Source organism: Pleurodeles waltl, chromosome 1_2 (assembly GCF_031143425.1).
Source record: "Pleurodeles waltl isolate 20211129_DDA chromosome 1_2, aPleWal1.hap1.20221129, whole genome shotgun sequence".
Lineage (NCBI taxonomy): Eukaryota > Metazoa > Chordata > Amphibia > Caudata > Salamandridae > Pleurodeles > Pleurodeles waltl.
This window is the reverse complement of record NC_090437.1, coordinates 1,335,397,828-1,335,418,912: the sequence shown is the minus strand read 5'-3', so window position 1 is coordinate 1,335,418,912 and position 21,085 is coordinate 1,335,397,828. Positions and strand designations below refer to the sequence as shown.

Below are 21,085 nucleotides of genomic sequence, written 5' to 3'. Positions count from 1 at the left end.
GGAGCTGGAGTAGCTGCAAAACACGCGGTTCCCAGCAATGCAGTCTAGCGTGGGGAGGCAAGGACTTACCTCCACCAAACTTGGACTGAAGAGTCACTGGACTGTGGGAGTCACTTGGGCAGAGTTGCTGAGTTCAAGGGGCCTCGCTCGTCGTGCTGAGAGGAGACCCAGAGGACCGGTGATGCAGTTCTTTGGTGCCTGCGGTTGCAGGGGGAAGATTCCGTCGACCCACAGAGGATTTCTTCGGAGCTTCTAGTGCAGAGAGGAGGCAGACTACCCCCACAGCATGCAACACCAGGAAAACAGTCGAGAAGGCGGCAGGATCAGCGTTACAAGGTCGCAGTAGTCGTCTTTGCTACTTTGTTGCAGTTTTGCAGGCTTCCAGTGCGGTCAGCAGTCGATTCCTTGGCAGAAGGTGAAAAGAGAGATGCAGAGGAACTCTGATGAGCTCTTGCATTCGTTATCTAAGGAATTCCCAGAAGCAGAGACCCTAAATAGCCAGAAAAGGAGGTTTGGCTACCTAGGAGAGAGGATAGGCTAGCAACACCTGAAGAAGCCTATCAGAAGGAGTCTCTGACGTCACCTGCTGGCACTGGCCATTCAGAGCAGTCCAGTGTGCCAGCAGCACCTCTGTTTCCAAGATGGCAGAGGTCTGGAGCACACTGGAGGAGCTCTGGGCACCTCCCAGGGGAGGTGCAGGTCAGGGGAGTGGTCCCTCCCCCTTCCTTTGTCCAGTTTCGCGCCAGAGCAGGGCTGGGGGATCCCTGAACCGGTGTAGACTGGCTTATGCAGAGATGGGCACCATCTGTGCCCATGAAAGCATTTCCAGAGGCTGGGGGAGGTTACTCCTCCCAAGCCCTAACACCTTTTTCCAAAGGGAGAGTGTAAAGTTCGCTCCACAGAATTCCTCTTCGTTTCACAGTTTTTCTTTATTACAGTTGAAAGATCATAACACCTTCAGCAATCATAGGCACATCCTTTTCTCTCTCCTCTTAAGATCCTTCTCTCTCCATCATTCCATTCCTGACCTTAGCTTGCTACCTCATCGCATTCTAGATTTCTTAAAGGAGATACTACATTGAATACTAAGATCTCCACACACCTCCCCCCTTTCATTAAAACACAACCAATCAATATGAACACAATGTAATTAACTATATACAATAATGAGAATACCATACAAAAATATTTCAACGATTAAGTTTGCAAACATTCCCCATGTCCCATGTGGATCCATTTTCTAAAACCACCACATTTTTTTTTACATTCGACACACGTTGAGGAGGAAAATATTTGCTTTCTCCCTTAAGAACTATACCCTTCTTCCTTACTGCCACCCAATCTCCTTTTTGTATTGTACAAGATTTCACACCCATCCTCCTATTGTAATGCGTGGCACATTTTTCCTGCATCTTTTCAACTCTTGCCCTTATTGACTCTCTATCAACCATCACTCTGTTATTATTGGTCTTCAACCACACCGTGCACTCCAACACACCAGGTTCCCTTCCCATTAATGATACAAAAGGTGATACTCCCGTTGTAGAATGGGGAGATGTTCGATAAGTCCATATCATTTTACTCAACTCTTTTCTCCATGGAAGTCGATTCGCCAGAGATAACTGTATATTTTCCATTATTAATCTGTTTACCCTCTCCACCAGACCATTGGCTTGCGGATGGAAAAGAGCTACCCTCTCATGCTTGATTCCAACTCTTCGTATATAATCAGTCATTTCTGATGATATAAATTGCACCCCATTATCGGATACAATACATTTTGGAAAACCTTCCTCCATGAATACCTCTTCAAAGAATTCTATCACTACTGAAGTTTTCACGTGCCCAACTACCTTGGTAGTGAACCATTTAGAATGATATTCTACTAACACCAAAATATATTTACACCCCACTCCCAAACTAGACATAGGGCCAATGAAATCAATAGCCAATTTTTCCCACGGACCATTAGGAAACTTCACAGGAGCCAGGGGTACATGCCTCAACACTTTGGTCTTATCGCTATTGGCACACGCCACACAGTTTTTTGCTGCTTCTTCCACCTGTTTGTCCATCTCAGGCCACCAAAATATCTGTCTCACCTTCCTTTTCATTGTTCCCCTGCCCAGATGTCCTTGATGGGTAATTTCAATAATATGTTTACGTATATTAACAGGTGGAACCAGTTGATCTCTTCTTAATAATCTCCCATTAACTATACTTAGTTGATCCTTAATTCTAAAGTACCTTACCAAATCACAATCCTGTTCATCACCATTCTTCCAACCATTAATTACTCTTTCCTTCACGACTGGCAAAGTTACATCACTAACTTCTGCCTGTTCCCACTCTTGTGCTGTTATAGCCATTTCTCCTAAAATAGTGCTCACTACATCTTTCGATTCCATTTCCTGAAACTCACCATCATCCACTGGCGCTCTAGACAAGAAGTCCGCCACAACATTCTTATTACCCTTCACAAATTCCATCGTAAAGTTGTAACCCAATACCGACAATAACCACTTGGAAATTTGCGGAGTAATACCACCTTCTAAACCCCGCCCCCCTTTAAAAACATAGGTAAGTGGCTTGTGGTCAGTCTTCAAGTTAAAGGGTAAACCCCACAAATAACATTTAAAATGGTTTATTCCCCAACAACAAGCCAGGGCCTCCCTCTCTATCACAGAATATGAAACTTCGGCGCCCTGCAACCTACTAGATGCAAAACCAATGATGCGTTCTTCACCATCCTTAACTTGAGTTAACACAGCTCCAATACCTACACTACTAGCATCAGTTGTTAAAAAGGTTTTTGCACGTGAATCAAATATTCCTAAAGTTGGAACCTTCGAAATCTGATCTTTTAGTTCTTGAAAAGAGCATTCGCAACTATCACTCCATACATACGCTACTCCCTTCTTCATAAGTTTCCTTAATGGTTCAACTATTTCTGTAAAGTTCTTAACAAATTTGGAACAATATTCTGCAAGACCCAGAAATGACCTCAACTCTTCTTTTGACGCTGGTTCTGGAGCACGCTCGATTGCTGAGACAATGCTCTTCTTTGGCCTAATTCCATCTTTATTTATTGTGTGTCCCAAATATGTCACTTCCCTCTTACGAATTTGACACTTCTCCCTCTTAATTGTTAGGCCATTTCTCTTTAACCTTTGCATTACCTCATGAAATAAAAGATCGTGATCAGATTCATTCTCCCCTACGATTAGTATATCATCTTGAAAACATAATACACGAGTCATGTCACCAAAGATTCGTTCCATTATCCTTTGGAACACCGCAGACGCAGAGGCAAGCCCAAAGGGCATTCTCTTATATCTAAAAGCTCCTAGCGGTGTTACAAAAGATGTTAAATGTCGTGAATCAACATGCAGGCTTATTTGATGGTACGCCGAAGACATGTCCAAAACACTGAATATGTTACCCTTCGCTTTCACTGATAACATTTCCGTAATATTTGGAAGAGGTTGACGATCAACCCATATACATTTGTTGAGGTCTCTAAGGTCAATGCATAGGCGAATTTTTCCATCTTCCTTTGGTGCAACGACCACCAGAGCCAACCATTCTGAGGATTCTATCGGTTCGATGATGTCTTCTCTCAACAATTTTTCCAATTCTTGTTTTAATGGCTCCCTCATTAAGTTTGGAACATTTCTTACCTTGTGTACAATAGGTGCAGCGTTCTTTTTCACTATAATCTTATGCGCAAATCCTTTCAAAAGACCCAATTTAGAAGAGAAAACTTCAGGATATCTTGCAACCAGATCATGTTCTACTGGTTCCCTCACAACATCAATACTTATCTCCTCAGTAAGTGACACAGGTTCCTTTGCATTTGGATTTAAAATTATTCCAAGGTCCTTCTGATGGCGCCAACCAAGGAGATTTGTACCAAAGTCTGTAATGTACACTTTCCCTTGAATGATTCTTCCCTTAAAGGAAATAGTCATGCAGCACATTCCTATTATCTCTATTTTTCTCCCTGCATATCCCACAGCTCTTATATCAGGAATTATTAGATTTTTACGTGAGGATTCTGCCCATCCAGAATCAAATACTTCCTTTGAGATGAGGGTGAATAGGCTTCCCGAATCCACCAACAACTTTACCAGAAAACCATCTAACATGGCCTGGATATGTGGCTTGTCTAGTGCTTCGGTGCTCTCCTTCTTGACCCCTTGAAGTGAAATTACCTCACAGTTGTGAGAGACCAATTCTCCATGAACCGTTAGGATTATATCTTCCATGGTTTCACATACGTCTTCTACCTCCTGAATCATCTTGTTATCCATGCCACATTTAAATCTGCAAACTTTGGCAAAGTGCCCCCTTTTCCCACAGTTGCGACAAATAGCATTCCTGGCAGCACATGTTTTACTGGAAGCTATATGCCCTGGGGCGCCACATCGATAACATTTTATAACTCTCCATTCCTGTGTTTTACGCCTTTCCTCTTTACTGATTTTTACGTCATCACCATTCTTATCACCTCTATTCCATCGTGTTGCACCGCGAGGTTCCTCTTTTTTATTAACTTCTGCCATAACTCCTTGTTCAACCTGTATAGATTTTGCATCCATTTCTTGCAGCCATACAGCTGCATGCTCCATTTTCTTAGCAATCAGTATTGCTTCTTCCAAGTTTGGATCCTTCATCAATAATTTTTCACGTATTCTTTTGTCACTCGCACACCTCACCAGCTGGTCCCTTATTAGAGAATCCAGTAAATGATCGAATTCGCAAGACAGCCCCAGACCTCTTAGACTCGCTACATAAGATGCAACATCTTCATCTCTTTGTTGTACTCTGGAAAAAAACTTATGACGTTGTAACACAAGATTCGTCTTCGGAATGAACTGTATGTCTAACATCTGTATAGACATCTCAAAGACGTTAGAAGGCCAATGTAAAGTTCACTCCACAGAATTCCTCTTCGTTTCACAGTTTTTCTTTATTACAGTTGAAAGATCATAACACCTTCAGCAATCATAGGCACATCCTTTTCTCTCTCCTCTTAAGATCCTTCTCTCCCCATCATTCCATTCCTGACCTCAGCTTGCTACCTCATCGCATTCTAGATTTCTTAAAGGAGATACTACATTGAATACTAAGATCTTCACAGAGAGGGTGTAACACCCTCTCTCTGAAGAAGTCCTTTGTTCTGCCTTCCTGGGCCAAGCCTGGCTGGACCCCAGGAGGGCAGAAACCTGTCTGAGGGGTTGGCAGCCGCAGCAGCTGCAGTGAAACCCAGGGAAAGGTTGCTTGGCAGTACCCGGGTCTGAGCTAGAGACTCGGGGGATCATGGAATTGTCTCCGCAATGCCAGGATGGCATTGGGGTGACAATTCCATGATCTTAGACATGTTACATGGCCATGTTCGGAGTTATCATTTTGACGCTATACATATGTTGTGACATATGTATAGTGCACACGTGTAATGGTGTCCCCGCACTCACAAAGTCCGGGGAATTTGCCCTGAACAATGTGGGAGCACCTTGGCTAGTGCCAGGGTGCCCACACACTAAGTAACTTAGCACCCAACCTTTACCAGGTAAAGGTTAGACATATAGGTGACTTATAAGTTACTTAAGTGCAGTGGTAAATGGCTGTGAAATAACGTGGACGTTATTTCACTCAGGCTGCACTGGCAGGCCTGTGTAAGAATTGTCAGATCTCCCTATGGGTGGCACAAGAAATGCTGCAGCCCATAGGGATCTCCTGGAACCCCAATACCCTGGGTACCTCAGTACCATATACTAGGGAATTGTAAGGGTGTTCCAGTATGCCAATGTAAATTGGTGAAATTGGTCACTAGCCTGTTAGTGACAATTTGGAAAGAAATGAGAGAGCATAATCACTGAGGTTCTGGATAGCAGAGCCTCAGTGAGACAGTTAGTCACTACACAGGAAACACATTCAGGCACACTTATGAGCACTGGGGCCCTGGCTGCCAGGGTCCCAGTGACACATACAACTAAAACAACATATATACAGTGAAAAATGGGGGTAACATGCCAGGCAAGATGGGACTTTCCTACAATGCTTTAAGCAGTTCTTTCTTTCTATGACTCCCATCCCTCCCAAAGTGTGCAGGTTGCTTGTCCTCAAGTAAGGTGATGTAATAGGACTTCAATAAATGTGAGCTATGTGTGCAATGTATCACCCTCAATTTCAATACCTACATTGTCTAAGTGGTCGGGGGCAATAACTTGTCCATTTAGCGTCTCTGAATGTAGTAACCAGTTAGAGTTGTGTCGAGATGCTCATTTCGCTGGTGGCACTCTTTTATGGGATATGCTATTTTGTGCTTAATCATTCCACTTTCTTCTTATTGAAGAAGTCTTTGATTCTGAACATTTCCCTTCCCTTTCCCCAGCATACTCAGCATGTCCTTTTTCAGTTTTTGAACTTTTTTTTAGTACGCTGTTCAGTTGGTTCTTGCTTCTTCAGATTACTTCTTAAAGCATCTGCTATCCACAAACTCTCGTGATTAAAGTGAAGTTCCGCCATCAGGGCACTGATACCAATTGGCCTGTTTGAATGTTTTACATTCTCTGAATTATTATCCTACTCTAGACTCCTGTTATAGTTGAAATCCAGTCCAAAGTCTGTTTGCCTTTTGTTGTTTTTTTTCCAAATGTCTGGGGTTTGCCTCTACCTCAGCATTTAAGTTGAGTTGTGGCTGCAGGAGGTGAGTACCTAAAGTATTGTGACCTATAGAAATATATATTTGGGAAATAAACTTATGCGACTTGTTCCAACTTTGATTGGGTGGCACAATGGCAAGGTCCTGGTGTGGAGCCAAAAGAGCTGCTTAACTATGAACGCTGCTTTGAACAATCAAGGGATTGCATCAACATTCTCCAGGGGAGGCTATGTGCTTAATCTGTATTTGTTTCAGAACCTGTAGTTAGCTGGAGTATTATTTTTTAAGTCATTATTGTAACCATGGCCAGTGCAGACTGTATGCAGAAGTATAGTAAGAAATATTGCAAACATTGTGATGTATAAACATGGCTAGAAAGTCAGCTGTGTAAAAATAGGCAGCATTTTATGGTATATAATGACTCATTCTACTAATTCTTTGCTAGTAACAGCAAGCATTGGCAAGAGAGCGATTGAGAGTGGTGCAGTATATCTTCACATATCTTTCTGGTGTGGGCAGGCTGCCTGTGGCATGCAAGGTCAGGCTACTCCTCTCAGGCCCTTCACACCTATTTCCAAAGGGGGAGGGTGTAACACCCTCTCTCTGCGTAAATGTATTGTTCTGAGGTATAAAACGGATATACGGAGAGTCACATCTGCCCAGCACAGTCATTAAGGAACTGAAGTGCAGTGGTTTCCAAGGCTGTCCCATGAGACCCTACTGCGTTGGCCTTCCATGCCAGATTCTGACCTATCTGGGATTAACAGAGAAAAGGAGTAGCTGACCAGGCAAGACAGTGCAGATGCCTCTTTGCCTCGTCATCTGGGCAAGGCTCCTGGCACCAGCCAGTATTACCCTCCCTATCCATGGCAGGGTGCATCCAAACCGAAGAGTAGCCTTGTTGTCCTCCTTACTGAACAATGGGGTAGAAGCCCTATCCAGAGGTCTGCGAATCCTTGTCCCCCTCTGGCCAGAGCTTCAGAAACAAGCCACAGACATGTTTGCTACCCATCTCCATGCATCTGCAAAATTTAAAGACATCCGCCTTGTAAAGCTTGCTTGCTTCTAAATAAAGTTTTGCCCAAAATGTCACTACTGAGGTTTTGATCTCAAGGCAGATCCAGCCAGCGGTCTAGTAAGGCTGTGCCAACTCTGAGTATCTCCAATGAACCATGTGTACTTCATAGAGTAAATAGATATGTATTTGGACTTGCAGGGAAAAACTGACCACTAGCATAACCATGGAGAAAGTTTTGGAATGAAGCTGGCAAGATCCAAACGAAATATTCTGAATTCAGACACTTTCGCATCCTACTGAGAGATAACAAAGGAGGCACTAACACATATCTTGTTGGCACAACCCTTCAGTTTCATGATAGCATTAAGCATATGTTTCCACTACTTATATATAGTGAGCTTACTAATGATACGTGCTATAAAATAAGGACATTATGGCCGCTACTCCTAATTGATTGATGGTATATAACAGTCCTATTGCAGTATGTCCATCTGCAAACAACCACTCGGTAAGTAATTAATGTGTCGTCATATAATTTACTTTGAGTTCTCTTGGTACTTCCTATCACTTCCCCATTGATTGTGAACCCCACAAATGATCATTGGGGCCATAAATGTTCTTCTGTAGTTAACACAAATATTCACCCATTTCTTGCCCATTAGTGGAGACCCATACAGCTGCTCACTCTGCAATCATGACTATTCTACTTAGATACTACAGGTACTCACCCAAGGCTTCACCATTAATAGCATACGCTAAAGTTGATTACTCTGCTATCATGTGGGTACTCACCTAGCTCTCCCCCATCTACAGAGAAATCCCTTTCCAGTATAGTCCATTTCTGCACCCTGTGAGCATTGGATACCGCCCTCTTGTTAACCCGGTCCATGCCCTCCTGGATGGCCTTGTAGATGGCTGGGTCCTTAGATTTCACCACCTCAGACACTCGAGTAGCCCTGCTGCCCAGCTGCTGGCAGAACCGGATGGCATCAGGGGTCAGATTATCCCCGGGCATCAGTGTGTCCTGATCAGTGGTACACTGAAAGCAGACAAAAGAGCACTGTGTGTGAATTTATTAGAGTTCTCCAAAAATGTCACATGGACACAATGATATGCATTCATGACACTAGCTACAAATCTCAGTAATGGGTCAAAGGAGAAGAAGAAAGAGAATGGAGAGTTAAGGACTGAAACTGGTATAAAAGATCTTGGTATCACACCCACAACTATATAACACTGACAGTGTTTTGTAATTATTCTACTTTGAAAATTAACTTCACTTGTTTTAGAAACAGTTTATCAAGAAAACAATAAAAAAAACTACATTCAAATAGTATAGTGTAAATAAAACTTTTTTTGGAGCAATGTGTACATTATGAATGTATGTACTAAATGAACCGAGTGTGGGGTGGGTGAAATACTGTTTTGGGGCTGAATTGTTAAGAACAGTGTCATTGAACAACTGTCTCTGCTTTAGTAATTTGAGGAATCTCCTTCTTAGCTTCACAGCAGCATGCATGGATGATCTCTTCCTTCCTATCAATAATGATCAGCAGAGACCATATTCTGGCTTCCATTTAGACTAATCAGCATAGACAAGTATCTTCATACTGATCAAGTGGATGACATTTGTCTGCTATTGTCATGGTAATCATGGACAAACCTACAGTTTAAAATTACAGAAATCAGAAAAGACTAGCTCTCACCTCCACCCTACCACTGATCAGCATGAATGACTTTCATGACATTAGGCTCTCCCGTCATTCCTTCAGAATCATTTGCATGGAAGAGCTCTATCATTCTACTAGAAACAATTTCAGCATATCAGCATGCATAAACTATCCAGTCTTACCTTGATAGTGATGAGCAGAGACAAGCTTTATCGTTCTACTAAAAAGAGTTTTAGTATAGGTGAAGTCGCCATTCTATCTTGATTGAGATGACCACAGACCAAGTGGATCCTTCTAACCTCATAATGACCAGCACAAAAAGGGTCTCTTCTCTTATCTTCAGAATGATTCGCTTGGATGGGCTTTCCACTGTTGCTGTCTGAATAATTAGCTTAGAAAAGCTCTACCCTTCTGGCTGAATAGGAGTCAGCATGGACAAACTCCATCCTCCTAGCTGTGGAATGGTCACCATAAACGAGCTCAAGTCTTCAGCATGGAGAAGGTCTCCCATCTTATCTTCAGAGTGATCAGCACACAAAGGCTCTCCTGTCTTACCTCCAGAATGATCAGCATGGATCAACTCTCCACTCATACCCTGAGCAGCGTGGACGGGCTCTGGCCTCCTACGTGAGGAGTGATCAGCATGTATTTGCCTCAATAAATTCCACCCTTGTGCCTTCACAAGGGTCAGCATGTGCAAACCCTGTGCTTTTACCTGATGTGTCCTAAGGAGTGATCAGAATCGATAATCTATATCCTTCTACTTTCAAATGATCATCATGGACAAACTCTATCTGCTACCTTTATAGTCCCCATCAGGTACAGATCTCTCAAATAATCACATTCTTTGGCATAAATGGCCCTAAGAATCTTATCTCTAGAGTGGGTGGACTACACATATCTCCCTCACTCGTCTCTACAGTGACTGGACTACACCTCCTCCCTCACTCATCTTTTGAGTGATTGGGCTACACATCTCTTTCCTCATGTCTAGAATAATTGGACTACACATATCCTTCCACACTTGTCTTTAGAATGATTGGACTACACATATCCTCCCTCACTTATCTTTAGAGTGATTGGGCTACACTTATCCCACTGACCATATCAGGCCAGTGAGCAGTGCTGACAGTCTGCCTCATGTAATCTGATCTCCGCCAGCGTGAACAGAATGCCCAACCTCTCCCATATTAAAACAACCTCTCCAGCTTTTCTTTAAGAATGATGAGCATGGTTGAGCTCTCCCATAACACTTCAAGAACGATCAGGATAGAAAACCTCCACTTTGTGATTTGAGTAATTAACACACCCAAGTTACATCATTTTACCTTTGTACTAATCCACATAAACACATTCTTCCCTTCTTCTTTCAGAGTAATCTGCATGGATAGTCTCTCTCCTTTTCACTCCAGTGAGCAAACAATAATCTTATGATTATAGTAAGCAGCATAGATGTGTTGTCCCATCTCATGTTTTAGAGTGATCCTTCAAGGCGTCACAGTGATGGTCACGGGTGCAGTCATCCATCTTCACTTCATCATGATCAGCATGAGCGACTTCTCGTTTTCCCTCATAGTCATTAGCTTGGCTACAATCCATGTCTACTTACGTAATGATCATTAGCAATGGGCTTCTCAATTCCTGCCTTTGAAATTATCACCATGGACAACATTTCTGGTTTCCCATTTGAAATGATCACCAAATGCCTGTTGTTCTACATGATCTTTAGAGAGGTCAGCATGCACAGTTTCTACCCTCCAATCTTCTAGTTATTGAAAAGGAAAACTTCTCCCCCTTTTCTTTCAGAATGATCAGCAGGAGTGAGCTCCCTCCTCTACGTGTGGACTGTTCAGCATAGGAATGTTCTTCTTACCTTCAGAGTGATCAGCATTGACAAGAACTTCCTCTTGTCGCCTACTAACATGGCGTTACTGATGATGGGCACCTCCTTCTTTAGGTCATTCTCAATCGGAATTGGGGCAATGTTCTTGCCTCCTGATGTGATAACCAGCTCTGAAATCAGATACAAACACCAATCATATATTGGCTATGCCAGGAACAATAAGGCTCTGAAACCTGTTCAACCTGTTGAAGAATATGACGAAACATAAAAGGAACTGACAGCCATCCCCCCTCCCCGGTGTCTCTTATTTGTTTGCCTAAACATTTACTATTGAATGCATATTCTCAATAGACTATGCACACTCCACAGTTCCCTCTTGCAGCCTCATTACCCAGAGATTTCAACCCAGAATCAAAGACTTGGCATGCAGGAATTTGGTCCTCGTGATTTGGAAAATATTAGCTTTGATGATTCCCAGTTAGCAATATTGTGATAGGTATAAAGCAATGCATCGGTAGTAGTGAAACAGTTTTTCAATCATGACTACGGGTTGAATCTGTTAAACCACAGTAGACACTCTAACCCACTGTACCCAGCATTCTTGTCCTACATGCCAGTTGGTGGCACATGCATGTACGCTATGGTTAGCTTTAGGGTGGCATGGAAGGAAGCAGGATTGGTGAATAAACTGAGTGCAAGCAAGCAGCCTAGGGTATCAGTAAGGGATATTCTTTCAGGTGATCTGCTTTCGGTAGAGATTTGCTGGCTTGTTAATGGTACACTGTGCGTCAGCAATACACATGGCTTTCACTTACTCAGGTGACAGCTAATAGAAGTGTCTGGGCTTGGAGCTGGTATAGACCTGTGGGCAGAACTGGTCCTGCTTTTCACTAGTTGTGTACCACCCACCCCAGTTGCTTTGTATGGAAATCCACAGGAAGGAGGCTCCCTGTGAAAAGAAAGAGCACACCCACAGTGATTGAACTACACTCAGAACACAGGTTCCTTCAGTGGACCCAGTTAATACAGCAATGGAGCAGGTGACATCCTATTCCTGTTGCCTTAACGTTTTATTTGCAGTTAGTTCTGAAACCTATTGTATTGCATGTTCTGGTTTCTCTGGATTATTTTGATACAGTGTTTTTGTGGCTAAAAGTGTGTTTGTGATTTCTGGGGTTAGGGTACTTTCTTATGGTACTGGGGAGACAGCGTTTTTGGGTTCTGTGATCATGAGACTTTGGGTTTTGGGATCAATGGACAAGATCATATTTTTGGGAAGGTTTCCCTGTTTTTGGGATCATGGTCTTGTAATAATTACCAGTAAAGCTCTTTGTTAGATGGGTCAGGAGAATATGACTTATTTCACTTTACTTCAATCTGTTGATGAATTAACCTGCTTGTTAAATGACAGAAATGCCAATGACTAACAACCAGTTTTTGTTGCTTCTCAAACGCAGTTCTTTACCTTAGCTAGCAGCGGAGTGCTGGTCAAGGAGGACGTAGCTGGGTACTCCGATGGTCACTTACATAAATGTTTAGTCCAGAGTCAGACAGAACATGTCTATGATGGTTGAACATACTAAAGAGGGGCCTGTTTTCCTGTGAGTTATAGAAACATTGCTAAAGTAGTATTGCTCTTTACTGTAACAATGCTCTTCTCTTTTAGTTGGAGTTAGTGCTTAAGGGGTGGGTTTAACACCTGTGATGAACCTTTTGTGGGCCTTGTTTGTGATTAATGTTACTAGAAAAAGAGCTGCTGCAATGGGGCGTATGGCTGGTGAGAAAAGATGAAAGATTTCCTTCATACTACATATAGCTGCTGTTTCTGTAGATATATCCCTCAACTACAGCAAGCATTTGCTTTGCCCTCCTCCAAGGAATTTTACATTTTCGAAATAAAAATAACATCTTGGCTTCAGATCAAATCATATTACTTAAACAGCATTGGTCGTAGCCACAGAGCAGATAAGGTCTACTATGGACAGCGGGGGCAAGGCCGCAGTAGTCCTTGTAGATCTGTCCTCAGCTCTCGGCACAGTGAGACATTTGGTCCTCCTAAACCGGTTAGCCAATATGGGGTAAAGAGGAACTGTGAGGAACCTCCTTCGATCCGTTCTCACGGACAGAGAGCAGATGGTCTCGCTAGGAGAATTTAGATGAAAGCCCTCCTCGCTGCCTTGAAGTGTTCCACGGGAGTGGCCGCTGAGACCCACACTTTGCAATGTTTATGCGGCTCCTTTGGCCATACTGATAGAATTGTTTGACTTTGTGACTGTCTCATACGCTGACCACACCCAAATCATTGTAACCATTCCCAGCAATGTTGAGGGGGTTGCCAACTGTTTTAACACTTGCATTTGTGAGGTCATCATAAAGTGTAACAGTTTAAAGTTAAACTCTGAGAAAACAGAGGTCCTTCTTTTAGGAAAGGACTCTTTATTTTGGAACCCATCTGGGTTGGCCCTGACGCTTGGATTTCTTTTCGCGCCGGTTCTTAAATTTGCGAACTTATGAGTGATTTTTGATGCTAGTCTCTCATTCGGAGATCAGATTCAAAAACTCACTTTTACTTGCTTTTTTCTCCTGAGCTCGCCGAGAAAAATCCTTCCTTCCATTCCCTGTGATTTGCAGAAATCAGTGGTGATTGAATTGGTTTTGTCCAGGCTGTATTATTGGAACACTCTTTACCAGGGCAATCAGTAGCGTTTTCTAAATAAACTTTAGCTTTTGCTGAACGCAGCAGCTCGTCTCGTCAAAAAGTAGCCCAAATACCAATCAGTTTCGCAGACCTTACTGGAGCTCCACTGGCCACCTGTCAAGAAAGAGTGACCTTCAGGGCTCTCAGCGTAGCACATAAATCCCTTCCTGGGATAGGCCCAGAATTTTTGAGGAAAAAGTTCTCTTGGTATTCTCCAAGGAGGACTTTGCATTCAGCTGCTGTGAAAACGGTTTCCATTCCTAAATGCAATAAGGCATCTTGGGGCGTAGGAATTTTGTTTACTCGACTTGGAAGTTGTGGAATAAACTCTCTTGTGAGCTGAAGCATCAGCAGAATTTCTCTCGTTTTAGAAAATTACTCAAGTCCTGGCTTTTCTCGCTTTCTCTGTAATCCTTTGTGTGCTTCATATCTGATACATGCTAGCGCCAAGAGGCCTTCAGGCATTTGTGTGCTCAATAAATATTATCAATATCAAGTTGGCTATATTGCAGTTTTCAATCACATTAGTGATTAAACATTACTGCCCACCTCAGCCAGACACTTCTAACCACTGAAGAAGGTAGAATTGGTAATTAATATCTGGTACAAAGCTACTACCTCAAATCCTCTGAAGCTTACCCCAGAACATGAAAAGGTGCCACCCACCAGGTCTGTGTCAGCATCTGCTGCTCAGTTTCACAGCAGAATTCGGGTACACAAGTGCTTCAAGGGGTGAGACCTCAGAGGCTATGAGACCACGAATAACATGTGTAGATGTGGGAGTATGTCCAGGAATGATCTGTTTGCTGGGAGAGCATATATGAGTTATATTTGGAGAGATACAAACTTATATCTGCATGACAAGCTACCTCCGAGGCCATAAATACGTTTCCTGGGCTATTTTTTAGGGGCCCGAATCTGGAAATAACAGATTTCCTCATGTTTACGCAGAAAGGAATACAAGTAGGTATCAAGAGGAGTTTGAAGCAGATATATTGTGTTAGGTGATATTATGGATGGACCCCCAGGGCCCTAAGCTTATTGTATGGGGTTGTCTACCTTATCTGTTTCTCGGTTTCCCCCTCTAAGCGCTTGAAACATTCTCTGGAGTTGATGCTCAGATACTGGTGGTGAATGAGATGTAAATCAAGCGTTAAGTATAAGACAAGTTACACAGGTTGCTTGTCTCTTGTTCACTCAGTCATACACTGCAATACTCTACACATCGCTGCACAGCGAACTGATCTAAAGGGGTGTCATTGATACTCTAGCGCAGAGGTTCCCAACCTGTGGCCCAGGGACCCCTAGGGGTCCACAAAGCCTCCTCAGGGAATGCGCGACTGCTTAGAAAATTAAATAATATTAACCGATTAGGTCCCCAGCTTTCAGTAATGACTCAGTGGGGGGGGGTCCCTGGATTCCAATAATGACTCATTGAGGGGGTCCCCGGATTCCAATAATGATCCAGTGGGGGTCCCCGGGTTCCAGTAATGAAAAAGTGGGGGTCCACTGAAGTCAAAAGGTTGGGAACCACTGTTCTAGCGCTGTCCTTCAGATCTCATCATATCTATATATCTCTGATCATAAAAAATGGAGTGTACTTGTTTTTATGTACTAAAATCTTAATAAAAATATTGTTTTAAATTGTGGGAAGATAATTAAGTGTGGAGTTTGATTATGTTTTAGTAACAGAAATGAGGAGAAGCTCAAGACCAGAAGCTGTAGGAACACAGGAGCAAAGAGCAACCAGCAGAAGAGGGCTCAGTGAAAGGAGTGACATGTGTCAATCCATGTTGGGTGAAATAATCTCAAAGTATCATTTCAAAGAAAGGTCATAGCTTACTTACAGGTATCATGATAAGGGAATTCCTTTGATGGTTTGAACAGCCTTTAAATGGGAAGTACTTGGTCTCCATAACCCAAAAGTATTTTAAATTATTTTTTGGGCCTTGATTAGTTCTCTACAGAAGCCAACACACTAAACAGGTTAAGACTCCTAAGAGAGGTAGCACTTCACAGTGCATCATGCCTTTCAGCAACTTTCTCAAACACTCTACATGAGTGGAAGATGGATCATCCAATGGGATGGAGACAGAGACCAATGCTGGGTGCACAAGCACTCGTGTAACTTCATCATCACAAACAATTGTTTACCTGCTTCTTCCCTAGCTGTACGCATACCTGTCTGCACACGCTAGAAAAAAGTTCCAAGATAATGACAGTTTATGGTCATGAACTGACCAAAGTAGGCTGCAATCAAAGACCATTCTCCCCATTGTCACAATCAGTTTGCCAACATTCATGGCAGAGAGAGTGTGTCAGGCTACCCACCAATAATAAATAATAATAATATTAAGCACACTTAGGCAGATTTGCCTGGAAACTATATGCATAAGTGTAAAAAAATCCAACTTTCGTTGTGGCCTCCTCAGATTGTTCAAATTGTTTAGACTGGATTTCCACCATTTTCTGATCAAGCACTTGGAAATTCATATCCAGTAATCCAGTCCATGTGCACCAACCCTCAAAAATGGAGAGACATTGACTAAACCCAGTTGTTGCATTGAACATCGCCTGCAATGTTAAGGCTGTGTTCACCGCAGGGCCAGCGGGCGGAAACTCCTAATAGGGCCAGCGGGGTTCAGGCTGCACAGGCGGCCTGATGGCGGGAAGAGTTTGGGGGGTGGCCTCTGCCACCCGCCAAACTCCTAATGAGGCCCTTTGTCTAATCAGGCTATAGTCTGCGTGAATGTTCTCCACCTTCACACAGCTCATGGTTGTAACTATGATCTGAGCTTTGTAGTTTGACTGTCCTCTGTAAGTCCCTTGAGTAAAGAACTGGTGAGTATCACACAACTGTTTCCATTGAATACCTTACCTGTAACTTTTTTCACAAATCAAAATAAAATTTGTTGCCTTATCATGTTGTTATGTGCATGCATCTTTCTAACATGGGACAACATTAACAGCTCCAGAACACCAGGCAGCTTTTCGGCAAATACGTAATTTTGACACACCTCTGCAACTTGTACTCCAGATATATCTCAATAAATGAACTGTAGAGTCATTTGATGTATCACTACTGGAACGAGTGGCAAACAGCTCCTTATATGCTTTCTTCTCACTGCATAAACCAATAATTGAAACATTCAACCCTCACCCTTGATTCTCCCAGTGATGTAGAGAAAGCCATCCTGGTCCAACTTGCCAATGTCGCCAGTGTGTAGCCATCCTTCTTCGTTAAAAGCCTCCTTTGTTTTTTCAACCATGTTCAAGTAGCCCATGAAGACGTGTCTTCCCCCAATGCAGATTTCACCATTGCCATCCTCATCTGGCATGTGAATCCGGGTCTTGCATCCTGGGACTGTCGTACCACAGCTGTAGGCACATGAGGTAGAGATATGGATTCAGATGCATTGAACTAACTGTAGTTTACTGTATATTCTTGATCTGTGACATTCATTTCCATTCGCTGATTTGGTCTTGTCAGCTCAGTCGATTAGTATTTAATCCAGAGTATTGTTATCTTTTTCCCTAGCACTCACCACATGCTAACTATATTCTGCAACTTGTTTTCCAGCTCCTCCTGCACACCTGAATGTCTGTATGTCTTCCATCCTTACCATCCAACCCTCCAGCCATCAGCAGAAGGACCCCTCAGGTCAAATACTCTGATGCCAACTGACCTTATTAACTTCACATGCAGTCAGGTCATATGTATGGCAGTAACAGGCAGGTGGAAAGGGGGCAGTGGCATTGCCTACATGTCCTGAATATTACCCAGTTACTGAATTATATGCTGAGTCACAATGTGCCATTATCTTTTTGTTTGTTGCAGAACCAGTATAGAATTATACAGAATGCAGCACACATAGAAAGAGCAAAAAACGAGGAGAAATGAAGGCATTTCTCCTTGTTGTGCCAGGCTAATGCCACCCTTGGGGTGGCGTTTGATTTTGGTGCTGCCTCAGGTTTACGAAAACTCATAAATCTGAGGCAGCTTCAAAATGCAATGGGTGTTGGTGTGGCACGCGCAAAGCAACACCCATTGCACGCCCCTTCCGCGCAAAGTGCTGTGTGTGTGAAGGGGCCATTTTACAATGTGTTGTTACACCACAAAAAGTGTCTTAACTCCACCCTGTAAATACGGCGCAATGCACAGCGCCACTGGAGCCTCACTAAAAACGATGCTCCAGTGGCCAGAGGGCTTTGCAGATCTGGGCTTAAGTCTTTGCATATGCTAAATAGTTTTTATTCATTCAGATGTGATATTATTCAGTTCTTACCAGGGCCATTCAGCCCTTCGCATGGCCAACATTTAAATCACCCTGGAGTATTGTGTCGCGTAGGCTCTCATTATTCTGAGATGTTTACAAACCATCAAATGGCTGACAGAAGTCTTGCATTCACTACCGCTAAGAAAGACCTCTTTCATGCCACTGGGACATTTGTACGAGAAGGGTAGCTCGCACATCTCATGGATGTAACTATCTCCCAGCCTTTCATATCTGCCTACTGGAATGTGTTTTAAACAGGACGTGAATTGAAGTGTTAAAATAGGCAGATTATTGACCCCATGTATTAACCATTCAGCAGATGGTATTTCAGCCACAGTAAAAGGCAACTTTTCTAACTTTTCGATGTTTAGCATGACATAAGTCGCTTCTTTCTTAGCCATTAGTTGTTGTTGTCACGTTAAGTTAAATGTCGAAAATATGTCCCTTGTGTGAGAAAGTAGCCTCTTTCTAGCATGGTTACCCACACTTTTGGCCTGTTTGAGAGTGTGTGTCAGTGTGTTTTTACTGTGTCACTGGGATCCTGCTAGCCAGGACCCCAGTGCTCATAGATAAAAACCTATATGTCAGTGTGTTTTGCCTGTCTCACTGGGATCCTGCTAGCAACCCATGGCCTAATGAGTGTGTTGTCAGTAGTGCTTGACTGTGTCACAGAGGCTCTGCTAACCAGAACCTCAGTGCTCATGCTCTCTCTGCTTTTAAATTTGTCACTATAGGCTAGTGACTTCATTTACCAATTTCAATTGGCACACTGGACCCCCCTTATAAGTCCCTAGTATATGGTACCTAGGTACCCAGGGCATTGGGGTTCCAGGAGATCCATATGGGCTGCAGCATTTCTTTTGCCACCCATAAGGAGCTCAGACAAACCCTTACACAGGACTGCCATTGCAGCCTGCGTGAAATAGTGCACACACTATTTCAAAGCCATTTTCACTGCACTTCAGTATCTTATAAGTTATCTATATGTCTAACCTTCACTTGCTGAAGGTTAGGTGCAAAGTTACTAAGTGTGAGGGCAACCTTGCACTAGCAAAGGTGCCCTCACATAGTTCCGAGCCATTTCCCGGGACTTTGTGAGTGCGGGGATGCCATTAAACGCGTGCACTACATATAGGTCAATACCCATATGTAGCTTCACAATGGTAACTCCGAATATGGCCATGTAACATGTCTAAGATCATGGAATTGTCCCCCCATTCCAAATATGGTATTGGGGAGCCAATTCCATGCATCCTGGGGGCTCCACCATGGACCCCCAGTACTGCCAAACCAGCTCTCTGAGGCTTGCACTGCAGCTACAGCTGCTGCCACCTCACAGACAGGGTTCTGCCCTCCTGGGGTCTGAGCAGCTCAGTCCCAGGAAGGCAGAACAAAGCATTTCCTCTGAGAGCAGGGTGTTACACCCTCTCCCTTTGGAAATAGGTGTTACAGGCTGGGGAGGGGTAGCCTCCACCAGCCTCTGGAAATGCTTTGAAGGGCACAGATGGTGCTCTCCTTGCATAAGCCAGTCTACACCGGTTCAGGGACCCCCAGTCCCTGCTCTGGCGTGAAACTGGACAAAGGAAAGGGCAGTGACCACTCCCCTGTCCATCACCACCCCAGGGGTGGTGCCCAGAGCTCCTCCAGTGTGTCCCAGACTTCAGCCATCTTGCTTTGCAAGGTGTGGGGGCACTCTGGAGGGCTCTGAGTGGCCAGTGCCAGCAGGTGACGTCAGAGACCCCTCCTTTTAGGTCAATACCTGATAAGGTAGCCAATCCCCCTCTCAGGGCTATTTAGGGTCTCTCCCGTGGGTTCTCTTCAGATTCTGCTTGCAATTTTCCTTCAGGAATCCTCTGCAACTACTTCAGCATCCTCTGACCTCGAATCAACCACAGCCTGCTCCAAGAAACGCTGTAAACTGCAACAAAGTATCCACAAGGGATACTTTTCTTCAGCAACCTCAGCTCCAAGTCAGCAACTGCAACAGTTTCCATAGTGTGCACGCTCTGGGGACTCCCTGTCTTCATCCTGCACCAGAAGGACCAAAGAAATCTCCCATGGGGTGACGGAGTCACTCACCTGCTCACGCAGGCACCTTCCAAGACGACGACCAGTAACCTTGGACTCCTCTCACAATGACGAACATGTTCCTAAGGGCACAGAGGGTGGACATCATCAACATAGACTGTCCCAAGGTCCTGCTGACGCAATTTGGAGGAGGTTAAACCTCGTCTTCCCTGAGAGCGATGGTACCCCTGTGTACTGCATCTTCTTCACCTCCTGAGGCTTCTGTGCACTATTTGCAAAATTCCTTCATGCAAAGCCTGGCCCAGGTCCCCCGCACTCCATCCTGCAATGCTCAACTCGCTGAGTTGTTCTCCGGTGGCATGGGACCTTCTTTTGTTGTGCTGCATCAACCATGTTTTGCACCTCCTCTGTCCCCGGATCCTGCGACTCCCGGGGGTGCTGTCTGGCATCCTGAGGGCTCTCTAAAGTGCTGAGAGCCCCCTCTTCCTCCTCACACAGAGTTGAGGCCCCCAGGTCCCTCCTGGATCCATCCAGTGCCATTTTGATGCAAAATGCACTTTTGTCGTAACCAAGGCTTGTTGGCGACTTCCAACACGAAATCACATCTGCAACGATCTTCACGTCGTGGGACATCCTTTGCATCATGCAGAAACCTGCTGACATCTTCCTAGGGTGCATTTCTGCAGTCTTCAACTAACTGGGGACTCTTCTTTTGCACCCTCTTCTGGGTTGGCAGGGGCTCCTGTCCTTCCTGGAACTTCTTCCGACTTCTGGACTTGGTCCCCTTCCTTTGCAGGTCTTCAGGTCCAGGAATCCAGCAGTTGTTGTTTTCAGACTTGGTTTGTTGCTGCAAAATCCCAATCACGAGGTTTAGTGTGTCCTAA

At 43.9% G+C, this 21,085-nt stretch overlaps 1 protein-coding gene across 2 annotated transcripts in view; it reads right to left on the bottom strand.

Annotated features, from left to right (window-relative positions):
• The window catches only part of LOC138251872 (long-chain-fatty-acid--CoA ligase ACSBG2-like), a 327,149-nt gene that overhangs the window by 28,857 nt on the left and 277,207 nt on the right, over nucleotides 1–21,085 (bottom strand). For both annotated transcript variants that reach the window (XM_069205686.1, XM_069205687.1), the window contains 3 exons: nucleotides 17,057–17,274; nucleotides 11,229–11,368; nucleotides 8,478–8,724 (listed from right to left, as the gene is read on the bottom strand). In XM_069205686.1, coding sequence (XP_069061787.1) covers nucleotides 8,478–8,724; nucleotides 11,229–11,368; nucleotides 17,057–17,274 — 605 coding nt within the window. The remainder of the gene's footprint in view (nucleotides 1–8,477; nucleotides 8,725–11,228; nucleotides 11,369–17,056; nucleotides 17,275–21,085) is intronic.